Here is a 22,038-nt window from a genome sequence, read left to right as displayed (position 1 = left end):
ATTATTTTGAAAAATACTGGTAATTTTTAATTTTGACCTCCCAAAAGTACAAACTAAATCCAATTTTTTATGCGAAAATTACCCTCAAAGTTTTTTGATTCCTGAAACCTGAAATATTATATTGTCAAAATTACAACTTCTATCGCTCATTAATAATTTTTATGACTCCATTTGTTTTTTAAAGTCCAGTAAATAAGAATAACCTTATGAGGAATCTTGTTTCAAATATTAAAGTTTTAGCCCTTGGGTGTATTAAATAGCTATACATGTAAGTATTAAAGTATGAAGTATTGATGTAACTATGCAGGGACATTTGTACTGTGTCTGTAAAATTTCATCGTACAATCGTCAATTACCATTCGTACCAAATGCGGTTGTAGTAGGTTGGCATTTGGGTCGGGAATGGTGTCTGGCATATTCTGCTGCTAAGTTCAAAGCACGGACTAAGATATATCTGGTTCAAAACCGGTTGTCAGCTTGTCTGTTAATCGGTTTGAATTTTATAATGTGAGTAGTGTGACCATGTTAAAAAATAAAACCGATGGCTAGTTTGGCATAATAAACTGATTTGGTCCCATGTTAAATTGTTAGCAGTCAAGCAGTCGTGGTCATCAACATAAATTAACCTGATCGCATCTCGCACTTTATCTTTTTTCTATGGCATTAATGTACTATGGAGTAATTTGAATACTCCGTTTCTATGATCTTAATATTGCCTAAATCTATCGTAAATCATACTCCTTGAGGTTAGAACATTAACAATTCCCCCTTCCAAATAAATCAATCATCTAATAATATTTTGTTCAACATCTATTGGCTACACTGAATTCAAACTACTATTTCATTTGAATTTCCGTTGAATCTTATCACAGTTCGACTTCAGTTCTTAGTTTCACTGTAGTTCAATGTTCTTAATTTCATATTTAAAAGTTTATAGATTCAAGATTAAGAATAACTCATAAGTATTAAGCACTAAGTACAGTTTTAGATACATATTACAAGTTATATAATGTTTATAAGCAATTATAATTTGTTGTTATGTTGTATATTAATATAATAATACATTTATTAATATCTATTACGGAGTATGGAAAAATTAATAATACAAAATACAAATTAACATTAATTCGTTAATGCGTTATGGATTCCTCAATACCTAACAGTAGTACGAGTAAGTATTTAAATTACAAATATTATTTATCAAAAATATAGGTACATTATTTAGTACCAGATTTAAACTAAACATTTTAATATGTAACTAACAAAAGTGTTATAGTATTTAGATTTAAGTTGCTCTCTGATTTAATAAAATATAACTTCAGTTATTTACTTTCATTTTTGATTATTTAATGAATTATTATGTATGGTATTAATATGATATCTATAATTATTTATAGATTTTTAAAGGTAAGGTTTTGAAGTCTTTTAAAATAGTCAAAATAAGATACTAATATTCTTTTAAAAAGTTGAAAATATTCTTTAAAAATCATAATAAAATATGCTAAAAATATGCTTTTTTATTAATATATTCTCTTGAACTAAAAATATGCATTTGTATGCAAAATAATACAAAAAACTGATATAACCTATATAAACACTACACGACACGCGGCACTGCAGTATTGTACCATAGATGTAGTAATAATTGAATGACTGGAGCTAAGCTATTTTTGAAGTGTCAAGCATCATTATATTAGATAAGTCACTTATCTACTACAGACTATTACAGTACATTACTAATTAGGGCATAATGATCATACAATATACGATGGTTATAATACGTATATCAATTTCATATCACTATTATTATTGGACATATAATTTATATTATGTACGCCAGTGCAACAAAAAATATTGAATATCTATAAAAATTAATCGATATATTCTCTAATATTCTTTATTATACGAAATATTCTTAAATATGTAAAAAAAAACTTGAGATTAATTAACCGGTTTCATGATTTGTAAAGATTTCAAACCCCTGATTGCATAGACTCAAAAAAAATATGCAAAAGAATATAATTCCGCCCCTAATTATAGTGTTTAAGTGAAGCACAACATAACCAAACATTAATGATGTGTTTTATTTCATTAGTAAGTACATTCATTTTATAATCAGTGGTGTGTATAAGAATTAATTTTATAAATTAACTTTATAAAAAAAAAGTCTAAATATCGAGGCAGATTTGCAAAGTGCACACATGTGCCGTACCAACAATACATTTTTTTGGGGGGGGGGGAGACGGTGAACTGTTGCCACTGATTATAATTTATGATAATATTAAGTATATTATGAAATTAATGGTAGGTACGAGGATAGGTAATAGGTATTAACAAATTAAATAATTTATTGAACTTGTAGTATTATTTTATAATATTATGCAAATTTTAAATTTAATCCCATTAGCAAGTATAAAATAAACATTTTACTTTATGGTTAAATTATCATTCATAGTGTTACTGAACTAAAACCAAATAAATATTAAGTTTTATTAGTTATAACTTATAACTATAGATATTTTAATAATTCTTATCATTTTTAGGTTCATTTAAGTGTGTTACTTTAAATTATGAAATGGATAGTTCCAATGAAGATATTGGTAAGTGATTTTTTAAAACTTTTAGAACTATTACCTATATGAATAGTTTATCTAATAGTTTTTATTCGAATAGTTTTTATTCCAAAATCCAAATGCGTTATAAATTGAAAACATACTAACATTGCAAACCCAAATACTCAATAGTCAATACTGTATATAAGTACAAACTACATATATACGTATAGTATACATTTGTGGCATTAGCGAATTATTTATACAAACTCAATAAACTCATTTTTATAAGCGCAAAATTACACTTTAAACAATATTTTTAGCTTAAAATAAGCGGCGGGGTGCTAGTTTAATACTTTGGGTGAGGGGGTGCAAAGCCTCCCCTGGCACCTCAGTATGTGCGCCAATGGTCTTCTTAAAAATAGTAGTACTCAAGTAGTCCGAAAAAAATAAAACTACCTATTCAATCGAATAGTCCACCAAACTATTCGATAGTTTTTTTTTAAAAACTACTACTCGGTTATGTTAAAAACATTCAAATAGATATTCGATAGTGCCCATCACTAGTAAATAATAATAGTATGTTTACCTGAGACTTTAAGGGATTGGATTTGAAGCAATAACAAGTTATTTACAACTATAATTTTATATGTTTTTCATTCATATACAGGGTCCAGCAAAAAAACCTCCCATATTTCAAGAGGCAGTTGCAAATAAACAAACAAAGAAATAGAAAAAATTCTTTTATTTTTTACTAATAAATATTATGCCATTTTTAATTATTTATTTTAAACATTATATCGGTTATGTGGTGTCCTTCATTGTTAACACATTTACAAAGCCTTTCCCGATAGTTTTCCATAATTCTTCGTGTCATTGCTGGTAAAATAGAGACCAATGCCTAGTAATTGGCTCCTTAAGTGCTTGTAGGGGTGCAGGGCGATGATCGTACACTGTGCTTTTAAATATCCCCAAAGAACGTAATCACAGGGTGATAACATTAAAAATTTAAATTAAGAAATTTTTTTTTAAAATCACGTGTCATTTTTGTTATTTTTTGTTGGTTTTTATTTCATTTTTTTTTTGTTTTGTTTTTTATTCCTTGCCATTACATCTACTAAAAATAGCACGTATACCACTATCCATCAATACCCCCTTCACTGTTGTACCACCACCACAACTCACACAGCGCTATTTCGCCTATTTCTAAATAAGAGAGGTTTTTTTGCCGGACCCTGTATAATAGAGTACCTAACCGGGTTGAGTTATGACTAATGAGTATGTTATATTTTCACTAGGATTCATAAAATTTTGATTAAATTTTAAACTTCTTTTAATTTATAAATATTGTAAAAGAAATTAGTCTTGATACTGACTCAAGCACATCCTACTTATTAATTTTTTTAATTTCTAAATTTATATTGTATGGTAATGTTTAAATCAATTACCTAAACGGTTCAATTTATAACTAATTAATAACTATGATAAATATTTTTGTACATACTTACTTCTTAATAATTTAATTTTAAAAATATGTATTAAATTATAAAATCTAATGCAATATATATGTATATAATAGTTATATTATAATATATTATCTATTAATAGTTTATTATGTTTTTATTTATAATATCTTATTGTTTTTAGATCAACAAGTTCTACGAGAAGCTGGAGAACAAACTATTAGTGCAGAATGGTCGGCTACAGTATCTGCATTAAGTTCATCAGACACAACTTCAAGTAATACCTATATTAATATTGAGACATTAAAAGAGTGTTGTGCTAATCCTTCGGATACTCTTAAAGATAAAGAAGATTTTATGGTTTTTGAATCTTCTTCTACTGCTATAAATACATCAAAGTTCAATGCCAATGACACAAAATGTCATTCAGAATGTAAAACCACAGCATTTCAAAAAAAACACAAACCAATTTCTCAAAATTTTAGTCGTGTGTTTGAGAATATTTTAAACGACGATAGTCAGATGGAGATAACTCAGAATAGTATTTGTTTAAATCGCTTTCAAAAGCGTAAGAGATTGATACCTCATAATGATGAAGATTTTATTGAAATTAATAATTCCAATTATAGTGGATTAGATAATGTGGAAATTAGCATGATGAAGTCTCCAAAATTTTGTTTTTCCAAAAAAAAAAAGGATCATATTGATATACCAGATTATAATTTATCTGCCACAGAGAGTGTTTCAATTGCTGATGATACTAATATATCTAAAATAAAAGAAAATATCACAAATTTGCCTCTTGTTGTAGATGATAGTTCTATCAATATCATGGAGGTATCCAAAGCAGAAGTCCTTGAACAAAAATTTAGCCGCAAAACTATTAATGTACCTGATACTGCATTTGATAATATTATTAATGATTCAAGCATGATATCCGATATTGCACTCAATAACAAAAGGACATCCTTGAATGAGATCTCAGTGTCAAATGTTAATAATACTCCAATGTTTAGTAAAACGAGTCTGTTAAATTTAAATCATACTTATGATGTACATATTAATACTGATTCTACTAGTTTCAAAGATTCAATTTCTGATGATGCTGATATACCTAGAGTAAAACAAAATACTGTTTTTAAAAAACCATCAAATTCATCTATTCTTGTTAATGACAACTCCAACAATATGGATGTATCCAACACTGAAGTTTTTACACACAAGTTCAACCGAAAAACAATTGATATAACTAATTCTGCATTTGATAATATTATTAATGATTCAAGCATGATATCTGATATTGCACTCAATAACAAAAAGACATCCTTGAATGAGATCTCAGTGTCAAATGTTAATAATACTCCAATGTTTAGTAAAACGAGTCTGTTAAATTTAAATCATACTTATGATGTACATATTAATACTGATTCTACTAGTTTCAAAGATTCAATTTCTGATGATGCTGATATACCTAGAGTAAAACAAAATACTGTTTTTAAAAAACCATCAAATGCATCTATTATTTTAAATGACAGCTCCAACAGTATTGATGTATCTAACACTGAAGTTTTTACACACAAGTTTAACCGAAAAACAATTGATGTAGCTGATTCAGTATTTGACAATATTATTAATAATTCAAGTATTATAACAGACAATACATTAAATAACAAATATACATCCTCAAATGAGACATTAGTATGTAATGTCCATGATACTCCAGGATTCAGTAAAATAGACATATCTAATTTAAACTATACCTATGATATACCAACAAATATCAATACTTCTAAAATTGATATTTCTATTACTGGTAATAATAACATAACTAAAGTAAAACAAAATGCTGGACTTAAAAAATCTTCAAAATCATCTTTTGTTGTTAATAATTGCTCAAACAATGTCATGGATATATCCAATACAGAAGTTTTTACTCACAAGTTCAGCCGAAAAATAATTGATGTCACTAATTCTGTATTTGACAATATTATTAATGATTCAAGCATTATTTCTGATGTTGCACTCAATAACAAAAAGGTATCCTTAATTCAGACCTCAGTGTCAAACGTGAATAACACTCCAGTTTTTAATACAATGGACATTTCTAATTTAAATCATACCTATGATATACCTATAATTAACAATACTACTCTTTTGGATAATGTTGTTGAAAATGATAAAAGTATGTCTGAAACTCCTATTTTACTTAAATACAATACACCCAAAAGCCTTAATTTATTACCATTAAAATTTAATTTTAATAATAAAATTGGTCGTCATAGTCTTAGTTATCAAGAAAAATGTACAAGCTTTGATGGAGTAAAAAAACACAACATTTCATTAAATACTGATTTTATGGAATACACTGAAGATAAATCCAATACTTTTAATAAATTAGGTGGTAATAATAATGTGAACATAGATACACATTTGCATATTTCTAAAATTCAAGAAACCAACAAAAGTTCTCAGAAAATACAACCACTTGACAATTCATTATTAACTAATAAATTAAATCAAGAACAACTTAAATTGAAGTGCTCAATTAGTTCAAATTCAAATAATAAGGATTTATTATTACCAAATACTACAAAATTATTAGAAAGTAATGAATTTCAGAAAAATCAATCCAAAAATTCAATAAGTTCTAATTATTCAAATAATGAAGGTTTAACATTACTAAATTCTACCACTGGATTATTGGAAAGTTGTAGTTCATTAAGAAATCAGTCAAGGTTATTGACATCGAAAGATTCAAAAAGTTCTATTTCAAATAATAAGACTTTTAATTTAACTATGGAAGCATTAAAGAGTAATGAATCCCAGAAAACTCAATCAAAAGATTCAATAATTTCTACTTCTAGTAATGAAAGTTTATCATTAACAAATTCTACTATTGGATCCTCAGAAAGACGTAGTTCGTCTAGAAATAAATCATCATTGACATCTAAACATTCAACAAGTGTTATTTCAAACAATGATAGTTTAACATTATTAAGTACCACTGTGGGATCATTAGAAAGTAATGAATCTCAGAAAACACAATCAATGTGTTCAACTAGTCCTTCTACTGACAATGAAGGTTTATCATTAATAAATTCTACTACTGGATTCTCAGAAAGACGTAGTTCATCTAGAAATAAATCATTATTGACATCTAAACATTCAACAAGTGTTATTTCAAACAATGACAGTTTGACATTAAATACCACTATGGGATCGTTGAAAAATGATGAATCTCAGAAAACACAATCAAAGCGTTCGATTAGTCCTTCTTCAGATCATGAAAGTTTAAAATCAACAAATAGACGTAGTTCGTCTAGAAATAAATCATTGACATCTAAACATTCAACAAGTGTTATTTCAAACAATGATAGTTTAACATTGTTAAGTACCACTGTGGGATCATTAGAAAGTAATGAATCCCAGAAGACACAATCAATGCGTTCAACTAGTCCTTCTACTGACAATGAAGGTTTATCATTAATAAATTCTACTACTGGATTCTCAGAAAGACGTAGTTCGTCTAGAAATAAATCATCATTGACATCTAAACATTCAACAAGTGTTATTTCAAACAATGACAGTTTGACATTAAATACCACTATGGGATCATTAGAAAGTAATGAATCCCAGAAGACACAATCAAAGTATTCAATTAGTCCTTCATACAATGACAGTTTAAAATCAACAACTTCTACTACTGGATTCTCAGAAAGACGTAGTTCATCTAGAAATAAATCATCATCATTGACATCTAAACATTCAACAAGTGTTATTTCAAACAATGACAGTTTGACATTAAATACCACTGTGGGATCATTAAAAAATAATGAATCTCAGAAAACACAATCAAAGCGTTCAATTAGTCCTTCTTCAGATAATGAAAGTTTAAAATCAACAAATTCTACTACTGGATTCTTAGAAAGACGTAGTTCATCTAGAAATAAATCATCATCATTGACATCTAAACATTCAACAAGTGTTATTTCAAACAATGACAGTTTGACATTAAATACCACTGTGGGATCATTAAAAAATAATGAATCTCAGAAAACACAATCAAAGCGTTCAATTAGTCCTTCAGATAATGAAAGTTTAAAATCAACAAATAGACGTAGTTCGTCTAGAAATAAATCATCATTATTGACATCTAAACATTCAACAAGTGTTATTTCAAACAATAACAGTTTGCTATTATTAAATACCACTGTGGGATCATTAGAAAGTAATGAATCTCAGAAAACACAATCAAAGCGTTCAATTAGTCCTTCATACAATGAAAGATTAAAATCAACAAATTCTACTATTGGATTCTCAGAAAAACGTAGTTCGCCTAGAAATAAATCATTACCATCGACATCTAAACCTTCAACAAGTTCTATTTCAAATAATGACAGTACAACATCATTAAATTCCACTACAGGATTATCAATAAGTGGTAGATCGGCTAAAATTCAATCTAAACATTTAAAAAGTACTACTTTAAATATTGAAGATTTATCAACTTTGAATACCCCTACTGAATCATTAAAACGAAATGTGTCAAAACAAACAAAGTTGAGTAATGTTGCTCCAATTATTATTGATGATTTAACAACTAGGAATACTACTGCTGAACCTTTTGAACAAAATGTAATATCAATACATCAATCAAATTCTTCACCAAATATTTCTATAAAAACGTCCACTAATAGATTAATACTAGAAGATGATACAAATTATACTAATAAAATACATAGTTTATCATCAAAACAAGAAAACCATTTGCATAATAATATTGATCAAGTAAACCCAAATATTACAGATGGCTCAGTAGTAGAAAATAGATCATCTAAGATTAGAGTATTAAGATCTTCTTTGGGTATTAATAAAAATAAGTCTTTATTAACTAGATCGTTAAGGTCAAATAATAATGTAAATAAGTTATCTACGAGTTCAACTAGAACTTCAAAAGGTGTAGTTAATTTTAATGATGAAAGTCTTAATAATAATTCTGATAATTCATTATTTTGGACAACATTACCTGATGAAACCACAAGCATATCAAATACCCAGAATAATGTAAATGTGAATACGTTTCAAACACCTAAAAGTAATAAATTAATTATTACAGAAAATATAGTCAACACAATTAAAATCATGTCTACAAATAAACGAAAATCTACTCATCCAGGCGCTTTTGAACTTGATGATCATAATGATGGACCATTAACAAGATCATTTGTAACACGTTCATGTAACCATAGTCCTTCAATTCTAACTTTGGTCTTCGGTGGACAAAAAATTTCTGAATCGACGTCATCACTCACACATTCTCTCTCTGAAACTATTATTGATCAATCACAGGTTGAAGAAAATATAAAACAAAAGTTCAAATCATTGTATAAGAAAGAATCATGGATTACAAAACGTCTTTACAAATTCTTAATTATTAAACTGCAACCAAATTATAATATATATTCGGTGAAGTATGCAGAAAAGTTTGTCAAATACCTAGCAATGCTTTTAAAACAAATTCATAATGATAAAGTAAATTTACAATTGTATACAGACATGTTGAGATACCACATGGCAAGATATGGAATCATCAGAGATACATTTGATTACTTAGGGTTTTTGTCTGATTACATACCAATGGCTTATTATAAAAAATTAGTTCCTGGGTGGAACCTTGAAACTTCAGCAGTCAAATTTGATCCACAAAAATATTATATTCCCCTCATGGATGATGAAGAATTCTTAAATTATATTATGAAACACCTAAAAGAAGCTTAGTAAAACCCAGTTTACCTATTAATAAATAAAAATACATTAAATTGGTGTTATTTGTATATTATATTATTATTATCATATTATATGAAGTAGAATTAATAAGAAATTTTATTTTATAGTTTATTATTTATTTAATTTTACTACATAAAAATGTAATTTATAATTTTTTTAGATATAATATATAGTATTTTACTACTGAACTTTTTAATAATAAAACTTAATCAATGTTTTGTGCATTATGTTAAAAAATAATTTTTTTTTATTGTAGTTAAAAGTATATTTACTGTATTTTCTATGATTAATTATTGTTAAACAAATATGTTTGTAGTTTTTTAACAGTTTGTTATGAAACAAAAAATTTAATTTTTCATATTTACCAAATGATGGTTTTTGTATTATATACATAACTATAATAAAATATCAGTTTTCTTTAATATGTACAGTATAATCTTAGTCAATTTTGTATGTCAGATCAGGCAATGGTGTGGCTGAGGGGGCTGCAGCCTCTCTCTACCGAAGAAAATCCTGGCTACGCCATTGAGATCGGGTACTGCTTAATTTACAAAAAAGATTAATGGAAGTTCACATAAAAGCACATTTTTTTAAATATATACCATATACGCACAGTAATATACTAAGTAATTCTTTTATAGTTAAAATTTTTTAACTTTTAGGAATGACAACTTACATTATTAATTTTATATTTTAAAGTAGAACATTTTTTGGAGTATTTCAATACATAAAAAAAGAAATTTGGATGAGTAGTTTATGAACTATAAGATGTATTTAAAATTTTTGTATGCAGAGTAGTAGACCAACGTTTTTCAAGTATCCCTGTACTCCACACCTCCGCTTGCTGAAACTTTAAATACTTATCTCATAAATTAATTGTTCTAATTTAAAATTTTATATATCGAAATACTCTTAACAGTATTCTGCTCTAGAAATTAGAATGTGTAATTAGAAATGTATGATGTTCAAAAAAGTAAAAAATTGAAATTATAATGATACATAATATGAACATTTTCAAAAACATATACTATAGAACTTATACTCTATATGTATAAGGTCTATGATATATATATATTTCAACATTTCGAGTTATTAATTTTTTTCTTTGTTTGAAGTAATGGTATTGATGGTCTAGTTTTATGATTATTCTAACTAAGAAATAAAACAAGTCCAGATTACCAAAAGTCTACTGTATGTTAAATTATAATAGGCTTACCATCTAGTATGTGCTTGTACCCTGTTCAAAAATATACGTAACCTTGAAAATGTTTAAAGAATAGGGACTAATAAATAATATTAATATAATTAATGAAGTTATTAAATATTTTATACAATTAATTTTGAGCAGTGATATCTGTTATTGCTCTATGTAAATATTAAAATATGTATATTGTAATAAATTTAAGTGTTCTAAACTTTTTTTTCAATTAAATATCAAATTGTCAAATCTTTACAAGTAAAACAATATATACTATAAAATTATCAGTATACAACGTATACCACGATTAAAGATATCTTTAATCGTGGCATATACCTACAATTATATTTAAGTATTCAATTTACATCTGAATATTAAGGTGATAAGAAATTAATATGTTTATATTTAGTAAGAATAAGAAAACAACCATTCTATTTTTTATTATAATTGTTACTTTTATTCATGAATTACCATATGAATTTGTTTTTACTATTTGAATTAATTTTATACACATACTGCATCGTTATTATATGTACTAAGACATGATTTGATTTAAAATTACTAGTATTCAAACACCTCTAATTACAATACATAATATATACAAAATAAAAATTATTATAATAAATGTAAAATGATTTACTATCTAGTTAAAATTTAATCTTTTTGTATAATTTAATACATTATAATATAATTGGAAATTTAACACAAGTTAATTATTAATAATAATACAAATCAATGAACACAATTATTCGAGTTATAAATTTAAAAAATATTTATTCCATCTTAAGACTAGGGAAAATACTTTAACAAATAATCGGTCATTGTCGATATACAGTCAGTACATAGACATTTATCATGATCTCAGCTTTGCTTAGGTAAATTGTCCATGCCTATTTGATGTCTGGACGTTGGTATGTTTGGTGTTTCTTGCATTGTTTGATACATTGGATTTGATGTTTGGTTATGATTTCTATTATGTTGATTCCATGAGTCATGCCCAATACCTCCTCCTCCTCTAACAATAACTTGTGATTGAGCTGCAAGATTAGGTGAATAGCGTTGGTGTTGCTGAGGATGTCTAGAAGAAGGTATTGCATAATTTTGATGATACCTGTGTTGTTGCTGTAGAATCTGATTATCCATAGACGGTAAATAGTTGGACCTCGGAGGTAATGATGTTTCAACATGATTTGGAGGGGCTGGTGCAACTTGATTTGTCCTATTTTGAGGAACCAATGGAATAGCTAGTCTAGCATTTACAGCCAATAAATGGTCTCTACGTCTAGTAAATGTAGCCAATTCTTTTTCTAAGTCAATATTTTCATTTTTCAACTGATACAAACATGATAGTAATGATGCTACATCAAAATGTTGTGCTTGTTCCATTAATAATGATCCACCTTGTTCCCATTGCCGTTCAAGTAGATCTTCTAAACTTTGGGAACTATTTCCAATCCCATTAGTAAACCATTCAGGGCCAGAAGCATTTGATTGAGGAACATCAGGAGGTTTCTGAACATGGCGATATAATTGGGGGCCCATTAGCAATGGTGGTCGATTTGTTGGTATATTATTTTCATTGAACTGCTTATGTGTCTTGATTTCTTCATTTAATGTATCTGTCATTTGTTGAGCCATGGTGGAATTTGGATTTAAAGTATTTCCCAACATATGCGGAGCATCAATACTAGATTCAAAATATTTTTGATCATTTGATTCTTTATTTTTGGCAGTGATAGAGTTGGATACATTCATCATGTTTGGATCTTTAATCCATGTATTTGTCATGTTAACTGGGGGAATATTTGGATCCATACAAGATAAATTTGGTTCTTCAATAATTTTTAAACCATCAGACTGTAATTCATCATTGACCATACAAACTTCCATCGAATTATCAACATTTTCGCATTTTATTTCTTTCTCAGGTTGTGTATCAATAGGATACTGTTTAATACTACCGACTGACACACTTTCCATTTTACCTTTAGGATGACGAGTAGAAGTTTGAGAATGATTTGGAATAGTAGTTTGTGGTTTTTCTTTAGATTCTTCATAAGTATTAAATGATGGAAGCCTTTTTTTTGATTTAGCTTGACCATCATTGTCAATGTTTTCATGAGTAAATTCATCTAATGATATTTCAGAAGCATTTTGAGGACGATATGGAGCAATGTGCTTTATCTTTATGTTGCTACTCTTCTTAAGTTTTGAATAATGGTGCTTACAATATCCAACATATTGTACATTACGCCCATGGTTTCCTGCTTCTTCACACAACAATCCAACATTTTGCGCACAAGTAACATGGAATCCTAATTTACAACCTCCTTTTTTACAAGTCATGCAAGCTCCATAAATTGAAACCTTAGGTTCTCTATTCTTTTCTTCACAAATATAGCAAACTTTTTTAAATCTATCAGGTGGTATTTCATTTAATTTAATTGGTTCCATTGTATGAACATCAATAAAAGTCACTTCAGGAATAAACAAAGCACATACAACATGAGCCCAATTCCCATTTTCTGTTGGTTTAAGAGCGCCATCTTTAGAAGGGCACAGTTCACATATTACTTTGGCACTTGGATTTTTTTTAAGAGCTACACATTTATTGCAGTACCATGATCCTTTTGGTACTACTCGAATTCCATAGCAAGCTTTATGTACAGCAACATTGCAATTTCGACCATCACAGTATACTAAAGGGTTATCATCAAATGCTTTATCTTCACTACATACACTACAGTTTCCCAACATTTCTTTCATTGCTTTAGCTAGAAAAAAAATGGTTAACTTAATTTAAGTTCTTTGTATTGGGTGTATTCAAAATAGTTCTTATTAATTAAGTTAATTTATATTAAATAACATTTAAGTAACATAGCTAACTGTACTACACTATATTGTGAAAAATATTAATACATATATCTGTTAACAAATAATCAATATATATTCTATCAACTTACTACGTAGACTAGACATAATAATACAGTAGTAATCAAAAAATAAACATTACTTACGATTCATATGAGTAATTACTGATTATACGCGAGTTGTTCATAATAATAAAGATTTAATGTTTGCGGGGTTATAAACAATATGAAAACATTTAATATCACTATATAGTCGAGGAAACGAAATAAAATAAATTATTAAATTCAAATATTCGAAAAAATAAAGACGATGAAAGAATGATCAATGAATGGAACATGAGCTAAAAAATGCGTGCAATAAAAAAGGGAAATATAAAATAGTAAATGTTAGTAAAACTGGTTATTATCAGGTCGACAGGCCACCCCAGCACTTGGGCACGCTCTGACTAGTCAGCCTGCTGATTGACTTCAATCACGGTTGTGGCTGTATACTATGGTATTAACCATAATTTTATGTTCAGTGTTGTTAGCCGTTTCTTCCATGTACAATCGTTGGCCATCCCGTCGTAATCGGCTGTCGTGAAGTTGCAAAAAATAATTGAACGGGGATAAAGGAAAAAACGAACTATCATCCGTCTTGTTTTAATTTTAATTTATCATTATTATTTTTTCCTCATCTCATGACTAATTCGATTTGTAAATCGGCCAATATCCTTTTGTATTTACATACAAGTTCAAACTCTGCGGGATACACACTATCGGTCGCATTAATTTATCAGGAATACGTGCGGTGTATTATACGAAATTAATTGTTAATGACCAGAATACATCGTGAGAAGACGACGGTAGAGACGGAACCCGTGAAATGTCACGTCATGAAGGTAAGCAATCAACATTACTGATTTTTGCTTTTCTAAAAACATTCAACTTTTTTGGCTGTTTTACTCATTAAAACAAACATGAATTAAATCATTATAATTTTAGAAATTCCTCTGTGGTACTGCTTAATCCTTGTCAGTTTTGTATTTAATACTGGTATTGACTTGTCAATAATAGTGAACTAATCATTAAGTTATATTATAACATTTAATTATTCCGTCATTAGTTTGTGTTCACAAAATGTGTGTTAGAGTACACTATACATTAATATTTTATAATATTAAATATAGTGCTATTAGGTATTTCAAAATTACCAATTATTTGTAATGTTGTTAGTCATAACTGGGTAGTTACTTTAGTACATTAGGAATACTTATAAAATGTGTTTTTTACAAATAACATTTAGAAATCATGTATGCACATTATAGTTAAATACCTAATCATTATCAAAAATATTGGTATTATAAAATTAATCTATTTCCAAAACGGAATAATGTTGTCACACTAACTCCTCTATCTTATTGTTAGTTTTATATTTAATACATTTTTCATTAAATAATGAAAGTATTTTATAATTATTTTACTTTTTAATTCATATATTTTCTGAATAACCATCTTAATTCTGATTTATATCAACATTTTTTAATTAAATAATAAATTATTTGTTACCAATAAGTCCTTAAATATATTTATTAGACCATAGGAGGTGTCAGCAACCCGTGGCCACAAAGCAATTTTTTGTGGCTCACATAAAGATGTTAAATATTTATATTTTATTTTTGTTCCATTTGCACACTGTATTACGAATCTTAACGGCAAGTTTCACATAATTAATTTTGTCTTTTTAGTTTTAATGTTATGTCAAATTGGCCTAACCTAACCAGTAGGTTCTCTGTTCTCTAATTGGTTATTTTTTTTATATTTTAATTTTAAAACCCTCATAATATACTTAAAAATTAAAATAATGAAAAAAACCAAAGGAAGAACTTTAATCATAGTTTTATTTTTATATTGTATAATAGGTCAATTTATCATTAAAAGTATAACACAAAATAGATTCTACTAAATACAAAATTATGTATGTTGTATGTTTGTAAAACTGAGACGACACAATTGAGTACAAATGCATTATGTACTCTTAATGGTTAAAAATAAGACAAATTAAGTTAAATTAAAACATGCTTTTTTTAATAAAAAATGAAAACATTTTAAAATGTTCAGGAACTCTTTTCTGAATCAGTAGTATTCATGGAAGTATAATACATGCCAGGTCCCGATTGCAATTTATGATTCTTTTTATAGGCAATAGTACTGACATTGATGTTCAATGACTGACACCAATGATTGTTGACTGATGATGGGATGTATAGCGTTAGCTTGCCATTAATAATGTCAGTAAATAACTTAAATTGTTATAATGATTATAAATTACTAAGTTTAAACATAGAAAGTGACAAAAAATCTAGATTGCATTTTATTACATAGCCGAAATTGATGAACTGATCATAGTCAATGTTAATGTAACCAATTCTAATTAAATTTATCAATATACTTATTCCAAGTAAAATATCTTTATTTTGAATAATATTATATCTAATATTTCAATTATCATTTATTTAAAATTATGTGGTATCATTATAGGTGTTAGCTGTGATGCGTGTATGAGAGGAAACTTTAAAGGACGTCGTTTCAAATGTTTAAAATGCTATGATTATGATCTTTGTGCTAATTGTTATGAAGCAGGCGCAACTACACCACGTCATTCAGTTGATCATCCAATGCAGTGTATTTTAACACGTGCTGACTTCGAGCTATACTATGGTGGAGAATCATTGGTATCTGATCAGCCTCAAGCATTCACATGTCCATTTTGTGGACGTATGGGTCTTACAGAAGTAGTGTTAACAGAACATGTTACAGCTGAACACCCAGATTCTACTACTGAAGTTGTTAGTATATTTGTTAAAATAGGTTTTTGAGCTGGTTTGCTGGTCCATAAATGACACACACTGCACCTTAAAAACTATATCCAGGCTCAGTTCTTAGTGATTTTTTTTTCTTTTATTTTTAGATTTAGTTAATAAATTTATTTTTCATAAAATTTAAATAATATTACACATTATTATTATTTTACTATAAATAAGCATAAATATCTTATATTTTAACATTGACAACATTTTTTTTAGAGTTCTTGGATATAAAAAATATATACATTATTTCCTTCTATAATAATGTAGTAGTGTATAATGATTTTAAAACATGTTTATAAGACCTGCAAATGTATTATATTCTACACTAAATTATTAGAAGAGCCCCTGGATAATGAGCATTAATATTTTAAAAGTATACAATTAAAATTTGTATATTTTTTCCTAAAGTAAAAAAAAAGTTAAATAAATGTATACTTAATGAATATCATCAAATATTTAAGAGCATTGATTTTTATTAAATAGAAATTCAACATTATAATATATTATACTGTTTATCATAAATTTTGATTTTAGTGATTTTACTATTGTGGTATAATACATTTATTATTAGTAATTAGTGATATAATATTAATTTATATATTATATATAATTAGGTATGTCCAGTTTGTGCAGCACACCCAGGAGGTGATCCAAATTTATTAACAGATGATTTTTCTGTTCATTTACAAATGCAACATCGTGCCAGTCCAAGTGTTCCCAGAGATTTGATTTCATTTTTAATATCCTTTTTATGTCAGTTATAACAAAATTATTTTTTAAATTTATTATCTCATAATAAAAGTAAAAAATAAAAAATAATAGTTATGATAAATTCTTTCTAAGATAATCATAATGTTTAATAAGGCTAATTATTTTTATTAGTTTATTATTTGGATAAAGAATTTTTATTACAATATTAAAATTAATAGGTTACTTAGAGGCAATGAAAGGGTGCTATGAAAATTAATGTAGAATAGAATGAAGAAAAGGTGAATAAACAGAATAGAGAATGGCATAAAAATGGTTGGTATGAGTAAAGTAAAGGCGTGGATATGTAGGACAAAGTTAGGTTAGTTGTAGCTGACCAAGGAAGTGCAAAACGAAAGAACAAAAATACATTTTTAATAAGTTAAATAATTTAATTATTTTTTTACGATTTTCCCTTAATAAAAGCTATCACGATGAACCTGTTGCAAGACATTCAGTTCGGCGTATACCACAGTCTGCAAGAGGTATGGGAAGTACGAGGGTTCGAAGAGCTATCAATTTCAGGTACCGGGCAGCAAAGTACGGACAATTTAATTATATTTATTCAAACAGTAGTCTTTTATGGCTTGAAATTCAATAAATAAAATATCTTTTTTACTAGATTGGCTATGCATTTTTTTTAATTGCTATAGATATTTTTTTATTATTATTTGCTATTTTTGAATTACATATATTAAATTGTTGATGCGTAAGAAATAGTTCATATTTTTTATATTTTCCAATTTTATAATTATTAATATTATTTAAATGCATTCTAGTGGTGGAACGAGAGATGGTTCAGATCCAATTGCTGAGCTATTATCGCAGTTAAGTGGAGTTCGTAGAGCACAATCAAATAGTGTGCCTGGATCGTCAGCAAGTAGCTCACAAGGCACTCACAATGTTTCTTCACAGCTGCAACAGTTGCAGATGCAGCTGCAGCTTGAAAGACAACAAGTCAGGGTATTGTATATTAGTAATAATACCTATAGTTATTGCAAAAATAGTTTAATTTAAACATATGTACAAATAACAGTTGTTTATAAAATATTTTATGATTTTAGGCTGCTAGACAACAATTAGAACGTTTACCTCGACGCCAAGGACATGGTTCATCTGCAGCAGCTGCATCATTGGCTAACAATAATATAGTTGGATCTGGAGCACCAACACAAGCTGCTGGTACATCATCTAACTTACTTAGTATACAAGTAGTAGATTCAAACTCTAACCAAAATCAGTCTGCACGTAATAGTTCGTCACAATATCTAATCAAGTATGTATTTATATTTTTTAACTATTATTATTTATTGAAATAACCACACACAAAATATTTCTCTTTTCATGGAAATTAAATGTTTGTTTATTGAAATTGAATTTTAAATTAAATATTCTTTAATATTTTAATGTGATATAAATTTATTACAAGGACTTTTGATACCCACAGGACATTTGACACCCATTAGTTTTATTGACATCGGACCCAATTCCACACCCAAAATTTTTAGAGCATAGACAATCAACACTGTAGCGAGTTTGTTATTATTGACTTGTTATAAGTAGTTATAAGTAGGGCCCAGGATTTTATAACCTAAAATACATAATAATATTATATAAAAATTAAAAAAAATTTATTTAAAACGTTAAAAATACAGTACAAACAATTTATAGGCAAATACAAATATTATGAAAATGTTTTCAAATCGTTAAATGTGTTATATTAGACAACTAAAGTATGCATAATGCTTTTAAATAAAAAAGATTGGTGATAGTCAGATAAAAGAGTTTTAAATGCAGAAAAACTTCTTTTGACTTCCCTAGATGTGATGGGTGCATATTTAAAATAAGTGATGTCATCTTCCTTATATCTGTTGGCAAACCATTTTTTGACACTTTTTGTCCTTACAATATTTTTGAAATAATTTTCATTATTTTATATTCACTATTTTTTTGTAAAACAGCTGAAAAAATGTTATTTTTCTCTTTTTACAATTGAATAGCATTAATAGCCAATAGGGTTTATTTTGAAGATTCTAACAGTGTTATTTAATCTGGTAGTATACAAAGTATGATTTCATTTACATTTAATTTAACTCCAATTCTGAATCTGCCATTAAATCGATTACTTTTTTAATGGAGATTACATTATGTTTGTTCATTTTTTGCAATTATTTTGAAATGTTCACAATAATAAAATGCTGCCATTAACTATTTTCTTCATCTGGTTATTATAGGTTGTTGGGGTAATGGAATGTTAGGTGCTATTTCTTAAAAACATTTGAACTCTGGAAAGAGGTTTATTTTTTATACATATTTTTGCAATTTGAATGAGTTAATTAATTTCCTGTCACTCCAGGTATGGCATGGGCTTAGCAAGTAACATGTTCCATTTTGGAATAAAATACTTTACTTGCTTTTACTATATAAGATGCAACATCAGTTAATAAAAGTAGTACTTGATCGTATTAATACCATTAGGCCAAATAATTCGTAGTGATCTGTCAAAGTTTTTAAATGACTTATCTTTTCTTAGACTTTGGTATTTATAAGGAAATGTTTCCGTGGGCTACAAGTTCCCACAATTACATTTACTACATAAAGATATTCAGTATCCATGGTTTCATCTAATGTAACTCAAATTTTCTTATTTTCAATGTAAGATCTAATTTCATGAATAATTTCCTGGTAGCATTGAAAAACATAACTTTTTCTTAAAGTTAATTCATTAAGAATTAATACATTTATTTAGATAGTATTAATAGATTGGGTTACTAGAGTAGAACATAGTATCCGAAATCTTTAAGATCGATAATTTAAAAATCCAATATCTTAATCTTAAAAAATTGACTTACTTAAGTAGAAAAAAATTGAAGCACCCAAAAAGGTAATTTAATTTTTAAATGGATTCTGCTTATTTTAAACGTATAGATGTGGCATTATATAAAAATCTGTTAGATAACACAATTGGTACCCATTATTGATTATAATATTATTCCATATCTTTTCAATCTTGTTCAAATGCTAGTTATTTAGTTATTGCTCAGAAGCTTGTGTACAAGTGAGAACCCTAGTTTTACTCTGCTTAACTGCGAGCCAAATAGCATATGTCTTAATAGAAATATCTTATCTTTATATTTATTATCAATGGGGATTTAAACATAATCTCATTTGCCATAAACCTATTAACAAACAGTTTGTAGGGGTAGAAAATGCTAGTTTCATATGTTTGTGTCTATATTGATTAGGGCCATAGCTAGAACTAGTAGCATCACTGGCAGAATACCAAATCTTACTACCATAAAAATATAAAATGCTCATTATTAAAAAAAAAAAAAAAAGCCTAGATACGGTCTTGATGTAGATTACGAGCCATAAACACTTGCTTAAGTGAAATTAATAATAATTTATCACCAAATATTTGTAATTTAAAAAAAAATAAGATCTTATACTTACAAATACTATTTTTATAGAAATAATTAATTTTGTTTACATTTAATGTAATTTTTTAATTTAAATACTTTTTAGAGATATTCAAACATAATTTTTTTCTTGTTTTTAATTATAGATATATTGATGCTCCATTAAATGAATCTGAACAGCAGAAATTGGAAATAGATCGTGCTGACCGTAGCTTCTTTATGCAAGAATTATTATTATCTATGTTGACTCCAAATGGAGCTATGCCAGCAACAATAACTGCCAAAAAAGACCAATCGCCATTAACTACAGTAGCTCAACCTCAGATGTCGCAAGCATTAGTTAAGACGATTGTACCAGATACCAAACGACAATCTAACAGCAGACCATCACCACCACCTCCACAGCAATCAGCTAACCATGTAATTGGTGTTCCTCATAGATATTCTTCACCTCCCAGCCGCAATAGGCAAGCTGTGATGCAATCACAAATTCCACAGCCAGCAGCCAATGTTAGAAAACAACCTAAAGTCTCTGATCCATCACCATCACATTGAACTAATGTTGGTATAATCCGGTTGCTGCTTAATAAATTCAACATGAAATGTCTAGTCGTGTACTGGTGTGTAACACTTGAAATTAAAGTAAAATATTTAGGATGATTTTTTTCTATAGATTTCAGTTTAGTTATATATAAATATAAAAACAAATATTAATGATAACTAATTCAAAACTATATTATATATATTTTTGTGTATTTAAAAAAAAAAAAAACAAAAAAAAGAATATACCGGTCTTTAAATTGTTTAACATTGATTTATCGCTTAAGTTATTAAACTAATCGCTTGAATTCATATGTCTGGAGTTTCAAACGTGATAATTCTCTATTGTGATATTGGAATTAATAATTATATTTTGTTAAGAACAAAATTGAAAATAAAGTTGATAAACTTAGTAAATATATTGTAAATATGTCTAGCCATTGTTAATTTTCTTTTGAAATTAAAAATTATATAAATATGTATTCAGTAATGTTTGTTCATTGTTTTTTAATAAAATTTACTTCAACTTTTATTTGTTACCGAGTATTTAATCACTCTTTATAATATTTTTTAACAATGGACTTAACTACATTTTTTACTGTTTATATAGGAA

At 27.4% G+C, this 22,038-nt stretch overlaps 3 protein-coding genes across 4 annotated transcripts; 2 read left to right on the top strand and 1 right to left on the bottom strand.

Annotated features, from left to right (window-relative positions):
- The first annotated feature begins 878 nt into the window (after window positions 1-878).
- LOC132931800 (serine-rich adhesin for platelets-like) lies at window positions 879-10,224 on the top strand. Its single transcript, XM_060997814.1, has 3 exons — window positions 879-1,171; window positions 2,544-2,600; window positions 4,200-10,224. Exons 1-3 carry the CDS (start codon window positions 1,141-1,143, stop codon window positions 9,791-9,793), a joined length of 5,682 nt encoding a protein of 1,893 aa, XP_060853797.1. The 5' UTR covers window positions 879-1,140; the 3' UTR covers window positions 9,794-10,224.
- A 1,205-nt stretch (window positions 10,225-11,429) lies between these two features.
- LOC132931801 (protein AF-10-like) lies at window positions 11,430-14,285 on the bottom strand. Its single transcript, XM_060997816.1, has 2 exons — window positions 14,018-14,285; window positions 11,430-13,774 (listed from the first exon to the last, which is right to left on the bottom strand). Exons 1-2 carry the CDS (start codon window positions 14,022-14,024, stop codon window positions 11,862-11,864), a joined length of 1,920 nt encoding a protein of 639 aa, XP_060853799.1. The 5' UTR covers window positions 14,025-14,285; the 3' UTR covers window positions 11,430-11,861.
- Window positions 14,286-14,441: 156 nt separating this feature from the next.
- Window positions 14,442-21,957, top strand: LOC132931802 (E3 ubiquitin-protein ligase KCMF1-like). 2 transcript variants are annotated; one of them, XM_060997818.1, is made up of 7 exons: window positions 14,442-14,751; window positions 16,391-16,698; window positions 17,334-17,459; window positions 17,900-17,991; window positions 18,246-18,429; window positions 18,531-18,742; window positions 21,032-21,957. In XM_060997818.1, the coding sequence occupies exons 1-7, from the start codon at window positions 14,736-14,738 to the stop codon at window positions 21,438-21,440; spliced, it is 1,347 nt and encodes a 448-aa protein (XP_060853801.1). In that variant the 5' UTR covers window positions 14,442-14,735; the 3' UTR covers window positions 21,441-21,957. The 2 variants fall into 2 exon arrangements, with proteins under 2 accessions (XP_060853801.1, XP_060853800.1); XM_060997817.1 differs by having other exon boundaries at window positions 17,900-18,006.
- The last annotated feature ends 81 nt before the right edge of the window (window positions 21,958-22,038 follow it).

Source organism: Rhopalosiphum padi, chromosome 1, assembly GCF_020882245.1.
Source record: "Rhopalosiphum padi isolate XX-2018 chromosome 1, ASM2088224v1, whole genome shotgun sequence".
NCBI lineage: Eukaryota > Metazoa > Arthropoda > Insecta > Hemiptera > Aphididae > Rhopalosiphum > Rhopalosiphum padi.
The sequence above is the reverse complement of the archived record's forward strand: the minus strand, read 5'-3'. Positions and strand labels throughout refer to the sequence as shown.

Excerpts from the sequence above, each read along its gene's own strand:
- LOC132931800 (XM_060997814.1), top strand. The coding sequence starts at position 1,141 with ATGGATTCCTCAATACCTAACAGTAGTACGA. Across the intron at positions 1,172-2,543 it reads AATACCTAACAGTAGTACGA|GTTCATTTAAGTGTGTTACT; the intron begins GTAAGTATTTAA and ends TATCATTTTTAG. Across the intron at positions 2,601-4,199 it reads TAGTTCCAATGAAGATATTG|ATCAACAAGTTCTACGAGAA; the intron begins GTAAGTGATTTT and ends TATTGTTTTTAG.
- LOC132931802 (XM_060997817.1), top strand. Across the intron at positions 16,699-17,333 it reads CAGATTCTACTACTGAAGTT|GTATGTCCAGTTTGTGCAGC; the intron begins GTTAGTATATTT and ends ATATATAATTAG. Across the intron at positions 18,743-21,031 it reads TCGTCACAATATCTAATCAA|ATATATTGATGCTCCATTAA; the intron begins GTATGTATTTAT and ends TTTTAATTATAG.